Source organism: Hemibagrus wyckioides, linkage group LG20, assembly GCF_019097595.1.
Source record: "Hemibagrus wyckioides isolate EC202008001 linkage group LG20, SWU_Hwy_1.0, whole genome shotgun sequence".
Taxonomy (NCBI): domain Eukaryota; kingdom Metazoa; phylum Chordata; class Actinopteri; order Siluriformes; family Bagridae; genus Hemibagrus; species Hemibagrus wyckioides.
Window position 1 is genome coordinate 20,722,597 of NC_080729.1, and position 7,355 is coordinate 20,729,951.

Sequence of the window (7,355 nt, forward strand, 5' to 3'; positions counted from 1 at the left end):
TCTCTCTCTCTCTCTCTTTGTCTCTCTCATTCGTTCTCTCTCTGTCTCTCTCTCTCTCTCTCTCTTTATCTCTGTCTCAGAGCAGGTCTGAATGAGGCCACAGTTATGTAACTGCTGTCCACTTCAATACATCTCCAGCAGCTCGTTCTGTACTAATCCCTTCAGCTTCATTACTCTCTCTCTCTCTCTCTCTCTCTCTCTCTCTCTTTCTTCTGATTCATTCAGACTCGGCCAGAATGGTGTGTTTACTCGCTAAAAATCTCACTGCAATCTGGTTCAGGGCAGATCAGAGGCATTTAGACTCATCCTCATCATGAACCCTTAAACATCATCCTCTTTAAAATCTGAAGATTGTAATTCAATAAAAAGATGAACTCTGATACTAAAACATGAGGTTGCTGCTGAGTTCTGGATTGTGATTGGTCAGAATTGAAGCTGTTGATTAATTCTCTATAACAGCAGCTCTGACATTAGCACAGGTTTATATTAAATATATAATGTTCTCAGTATATTAATACGTGGTCATATATCAGCGACTCGAACAGTGGACGCTCCGCGTATACAGATACAGCAGATAAACAGATCATTAAACAGACAAACAGCTTCGTTCATGGAAATGCATCGAATGTTTATTCAACACTAATTACATCACTGCTGTATTTATACTGCAGCCTTGTTCCCAAAAAAGCTAATCTTTTAGCTTACTTTACTCATCAAGAGCCTCTCTAACCAGTTAAAAGGAGCTTTCCTGTGGCAAAGACGCTATAAATATTCATGAACTGAACAAAAATGATTTGGTGTTTGTGAGATAATTGCATTAGAAATTCACATTACTGCATAATTCATTAAAAATAATGAGAGTTATCAAACCTCACACTGTACTACTAGGAACAGCTGTGTAAAATATTCACTGTGCACATGGCGCCATCTGGTGGCCAGCATCACTGTGTACAACATGTAACGATGGTGTAATAGCATTTTTGTACATTATTTGAAAATATTGAGCAAAATTTTAGCAGTGTATTTGGTTAGTTTTATGCAATAATAATAATAATAATAATAACTTTACAGCAACGTAGACGGTACGTGTAATTCCGGCACTGTCCAGCAGGAGGCAGTGCACGCTAATTATTAGTCATTCAGTCCGCAACTACATTTGTCACATTTGTGAAAAGCTGGCAGTGCTGCATGAAATCGTTTAATAAACAAATTGACATTTCTTTAGCATTACATTATATAAACAATGCGGATGAATCCTCGAGAGTCAAACACACGACTCACTGGAAAAAGGTCTCTAATGAAGCAATTGTATTTTTTATTTATATAAATATTTTTACGCTGCAGAATAACGATATTCACTACATTCGAGAAGAAGAGGAAAAACACAAGGATAAAGTTCGTGTTTGGGATTCGGCTCTAACGGATCATTTAAATGAACCGACTCACAACTGATCCATCACCTGAGTTAATTATACAACCTTTCTAATGTTTATAAGTATTTATTAATGTTTATTGTGATCCTTTTTAGTTTCAGTCTTGTGCTCACTATATCTAAACGTTTTCCTCATTTAAGTCATCAGAACATTTCTTTATAAAGAGAAGTGTGGATCTTTTCTTTTAAGACTATTGTAGATTTTTTCATCAAACCTGAATCTGAATCCAGATAAAAAGCTGAAAGTGTGTGTAAAGTTGTTTTATTTCTTGAGTGGTCATACAGAGCTGTCTGTGTGTCCATGGACGGTTTAAAGAGAAATGCACAGAAAACCGGAAATAAAGAAAAGATCAGACACTGATCCTGAACAATCTTCCCACAAATGCAGTGATCTTAAAATATCCTCCATATGTGATGTTCTGTTTGTCCGCAAGAATCTCTCTCTCTCTCTCTCTCTCTCTCTCTCTCTCTCCTTTCTCTAGCTACACAGCTAGAGTTACGTTTAGCTTGTTGACACAACACTAGCAGGTCGTGTTGTGCTAGCGGGGTAAAGGTAACGTCCACTCTGTCAGCTCAAACAATCAAGAAAATTAAGTTTGCTGTCCGATTTGTAAACATGTTCCGTCCATTATGTTCATTAATATTATTCTCCCTAACAACACTGAATAATCCCAATGAAAAACACACAGAAGACAATTTCCCAAAAATGACTCATATTTTTCTTTATAATCCTCTTAACCAGCCACAGTGCACATCATCACAGCTTTAACAAACAAACAAACAAACGAAGAAACAAACAAACGAAGAAACAAACACATGCAGATCAACTGTAAAGCACAGAGTCACAGTCTAACGTTACAAAACCGTAAATATATGGCGTATGTTTAATTAGCCCTCATCACATCCATCCTGAGATCACGGTCATTAAGGCTTTCTGTTTCCATGGTAACAGTTATGAAGCATCCAACATGATTAGATTAAATTAGATTAGATTAGATTAGACTAGATTAGATTAGATTAGATTAGGGGTATGATGGTTTAACTTTAATGAGAGAATCTGAAATGTTAGCATAGAGCACCTTCAATGTTATGCTATAGCGCTGTGGATAATGCTGGTGTGTTAACCTAGTGGAACTTGTCCCTCTGGTTCCACCTCTGTGTGGATATTAGTGTGTTCTGACACTGTCTGGTCATGTTGGTGCAATAAAAAAAACCCAGCTAGCTGTTTCTGGTGGGCGTGGCCTCATCCAGAATATTACTTTTGTTTTGAACACTAATTATACGAGTTACATGTCACAAGCTTGGGCTTCGTACTAGCTTTGTCCTCAGATGAGATTAGCAAAGTGAGCTAACTGTCCAAGCTATGTACACGTCAACAGAGGCACTGACGATCTCTGATACTTCCTTCTCAGGTTTATATTTCTTCCTAACGTTGCTCACGTTTAATGAGAAGTCTCATATGTCAGGACCAGTTTTTCTGAAGGCACCCACTAGCAGAAGTCATCAGTGACTTAAACGCCGGACCGAGGAATTGTTAGAGACAATCTTTTGGATTTGTCACTTAATTAAAATGTCACATGTCACTAGCGTGAGCACAGGGTTGATGCAATATTTACATTTGCAGTAGTGATGTCACATTATGCAAATGAGCATGCAAATGAACACAGGACGGTTTATTCTTTTCCCTAACGAGGCCTTTGTTCCTGCTGTAGATCACAAGGTTTAGTGAATTTATCTGCATTATAATATTCCTGAAAGTTATTTGCCCCTTAAACGAAAGGCATCTGGGAATTTTATTTGTATTTACTTTCCATAAAAATCAGTGAAGCTGAAACACTGTATGTTCAGTCCATCAGCCCTTTTTTTTTATTTTTTTGTTTAATGTAACTCTACACACACACACACACACACTTGTCATGTCATAATGTTATTTTCCATTAGCCACTTTTTCTCTGCTGAATAATTCGAGTAATGAGTGATGACCTTTTCTGATGAGTATTGTGGAAAACTCGTGTTTGCTGACCCGCGGTCAACGAGCGCTGGACGGAAAATCCGTTGCATTTCCAAATGCAACGTGACGATTTAGTAGAAAGAATAAAAACTAAATATGGCATGCTGAAGAAAACAGCGGGGAAAAGATCTGTCTAAATTTACCTTCCACAAACACACAAAACACTGCCACCACCGCAAGCCCCGCCCACTTTATAACCCTGCTCCGTGGCCTGTCATTTGCATAATGGAACCTGATTGGTTGTTGTACTTTATGGTGCAATAACACGTGCATATGTTTAATACTAACAGCTTCTCCAGTTAAATGTCCAGTTTGATGTTTCTTAAAAGAAAAAAAAAGTAGAACTGTTGAATTATGGTCAGCTCCAGAAGTATTGGCACCCCTGGTAAAGATCAAGGAAACCTGTCGTTTAAGTAAGTTATTATAATATTAAGTAAACTACATTTTTGTAACAAAATCACACGTCTTTAAAATTCTTAAAATTCACCTGAGTCGGCCCCGAGTCACCCGCCGGGGGTCTGAATACGAGGCGACACAGAGAAATAATTCCCTTCATCATTAAACAGGCAGGAGATAAGATAAGATTAGATTACATTAGATCATAAATTGGCTGTAATTAAAGGATCACATTATCACTGTGAGATTAAACTCACTAATCCTTTTTAATCTCTAGTTAATCATTAGTGTCTAGTCTTTGCCAATATTTCTGTAGTTGACTAAATTCTCCCGAAAGGATTAAAAGTGGTTTAAAGAAGCCCTTTATCCATCAGGTAATAAATGAGTCTCTGAACAAGAATGGAATAATGTTGTATGACAGTTAAGGAAGCTCCACCTTTTTCATTAGCAGTTTAGTGTGTTAATGTGTTCTGGGGGCGTGGCTTTGAATGGAATTTGTACGGCGTTCACACTCGGGTCCGAGAGAGCCTGAGCGAGGTGGTCAAGCGCAATGAGAGAGTGCTGCTGCGACTCTGGATTTTTATTTAGAGTTTTACTTAACTGAAAGCATCTGAATTGTTGAGGTGAAAAGTTCAGTGTTTCTGCCCCACTGATCTGCCCCTCAGTTCCACTCGCAGCACACTGTTAGCATAACCTGCTTTCACTCACTGAGAATACTAAAAATACTACAACTTAATGATGGTTGTCTGGACTGGACAGTTTTTTAATACTCATGACTCTTAATAGTTTTGTCCCCCCTTCCTTTAGAAAATGGCAGTGCCTCCTGTTCGGTGTGATACTAAACAACACGTTTTTATAGAAACGGAAAAAGAAACATGTGTCTGGAAAGTGAGAAGGTTCGTATTTGCTTTTAGTCCGTGTAATAATCACATGGCCGTATTTCTGCACTCCGTCTGCGAAGACATCTTGGCAGGACGGCGGATTCTGTCTCTTCGTTAGCGCCATAACTGTGAATAATCTGAGTAACAGTGGCAGAGTGCGAACGTGTGAAACACAAGACACGGTGATTCACACGCCGAGGCTCCATCCATTTGGAGTTGGGACTTTCAAAAGCTCTTAATACGTTTCTCTGTCAACTTTCCAAAAGCAGGACTTCCAAAAGCAGCTAACACCTCTGCGCTAAAGCAGTACGCTACTCAGCTCCGAGGTGGCATCATCAGAAGGTGAAGTAAATCTGACCTCGTCTCTGCTTCCTGTGGACAAAATGCCCAAAAGTAGCAGTCAGTGCCAAAGCTACACCAATTAGCAATAATGTTTTTTTACATCTCAGTGGAAACTCATGGACTCTTCTCTGTGAAAATAGATGACAGAAGCAAAAAAAAAGCAATAGTTTGCTAACACCAAGCTTGTCTGATTAGCATCCGTAGTGAAGGATCTGAGGCTTCCATTTCGAGGAGTTTCTCAGTCATCTTTAAAGATCTTCATGGAATTGCCACATAGATTTCCAATCAGGAAATTCCAGCATCACACAAACGGCCACGCCCCTCTCAAAGCATGTTATTTACATCTCTGTGAAGATTTGTGGATTCTTCTGCGTGCCGTTGGATGATAAAGCGAACGTGACGATGTTCTCACTTCCTGTGGAGACTGTAAAAGCTGCCAGTGTCACGTCACTGTTACGTCACGGACTCCTTTGGATCGGGACTTTTCCAGTAATGATCTTCCGCTAATATGTTTACGCTAATGCACCACACAAACCACAAAAGAGCTCCCAAGTGCCTCCTTCCCTCCTGTAATGTTTTATTTACACATCCGAATAGATTTAAAATCTCTAGGTGGCGTTCGAGGGCAGCGTGAGCCTAACCTCTTCCCCACTTCCTGTTACGGTGGAAAAAGCTGCCGACACCGAGTCTGGCCCGTTAGCATCCATGGTGAAGAGCGAATAGTCCGGAGCGGGTGGATTAGCATTGGCATTAGCGTTAATGTTGGCACTTGCATTTACGTTAGCATCTCGATCGGATTCTGAGCTGCGCGACAGGCTGGGCGAGTTGGTGGGACTGAGCTGGACGGCTGTCGTGTCCTGAATGGTGTGCTCACTGGTTTCGATCTCGAACGCCGCCCCGTGATGCCTCAAGAAACCCGCGGTGCCTGATTTGGTTCGTCGTGAACTGTGCGGAGGAGGCATGCGGCTGCACACGCAGCAGGCAGCAAAGAACGTGAAGGCAACGAGCAGAAGGACGGGTCCAATGATGATGGGCGGATTACCGGAGGGCATAAGCGTCGTGAAGGCGAAGGCTCCCACTAGGGTGATGTTGATACCTGCTAGCATGATGCACAGGCCACACGCGCAGCACAGCGCCGGGGACGGGAGGCCCTGAGGGCGGGATTTGCGTTTAGGACGGACCTGAGGCTCCTTTTTGGGCACGGAGGTGCCGGAGTTTCGCTCAGTACACACCATTTCTGTATCGTTATGTAATCTTGGACGTAGTCTCGTTAGTGATGCATCGTTAACCCGTGGTGACTTCAGGCAGGAAACCTGGAATAAAAGCATAGAGAGAATTTAATAAAGGTATTGAAGATACATTCGTCTCTCTGCTGGTCTTAATACTGTGTATGTTGTCATGGTGTGACAAATCGTAAAAAAGAAAGCTCTCCAGATCACAGGCTGGATTCTTCAAGCAAGGTCACAGCTTAGTCATGACAACTGCTGCAATGTCATCAGAAACTCCAGAAGCAGAACCAAATGCTCATTTTAATCTCACTTCCCTGCTACATTGGTTTCCTAGTTTAAAACAATGTTTTTTTTTTAAATCATGTTACGCCGCTCTAAGTGTGTGGCAGGAAGTGGAATCAGTACATGATCCATAACTCAAAAACTCCAAATGTATTCACATACACAGATTTGATTTGGACTTTATTTTGAATAAAGATCTTTAACTCACTTGTAAGAAGGAATCTTGGAGTCTTAATCCAGCTCAGAGACATCAGGCACCTCACATCCTGCAGTTTCTATCTGATTTTATTCCATCTCCATCCCAAGTGTCCAAAAGCAGTGTAAATCCTTCACTCACTGAATTCCTAATGGTGCTGAAAGATTATCTCGTGTTTGACCACTTCAGCTCTCTGACGCTATATTATTTTCCAAAAAAAAGGAAAAATGTCATAAAAATGTTAGTCGTGTGTAGTACATCCATCATCCCATGCGCTGAAATCTCAGGAATAACCAGGAGCTCCGTCACTTCGAGCCTGATGGAGAGCCATGGAGCTGTAGAGACGTGGCTCGGCTCTCGGACACGTTCCTCTGCTCTGCGATTCCCTGCTGCATTTGCTTTTCTCTGTGAGAAGATCACACAGAGGCAGCCCGGGGTTGCCAGATTGGACTGATCGAGGTTGCCAGATTGGACAGGAGCCAGGTTGAAAGGGGTTATTCATTCCCTGATTCTGATCAACCAACTCTGGGCAGAGGTTCCAGAAACATCTTGGTATGATTGGGATGATCAGGACTGTGGAATCACA

General features: G+C 41.2%; 1 protein-coding gene across 1 annotated transcript; it reads right to left on the minus strand.

Annotated features, from left to right (window-relative positions):
- Positions 1-734: 734 nt before the first annotated feature.
- tmem275a (transmembrane protein 275a) lies at positions 735-7,355 on the minus strand. The gene is made up of 2 exons (XM_058419109.1): positions 6,782-7,355; positions 735-6,375 (listed from the first exon to the last, which is right to left on the minus strand). The coding sequence occupies exon 2, from the start codon at positions 6,295-6,297 to the stop codon at positions 5,671-5,673; it is 627 nt and encodes a 208-aa protein (XP_058275092.1). The 5' UTR covers positions 6,298-6,375; positions 6,782-7,355; the 3' UTR covers positions 735-5,670.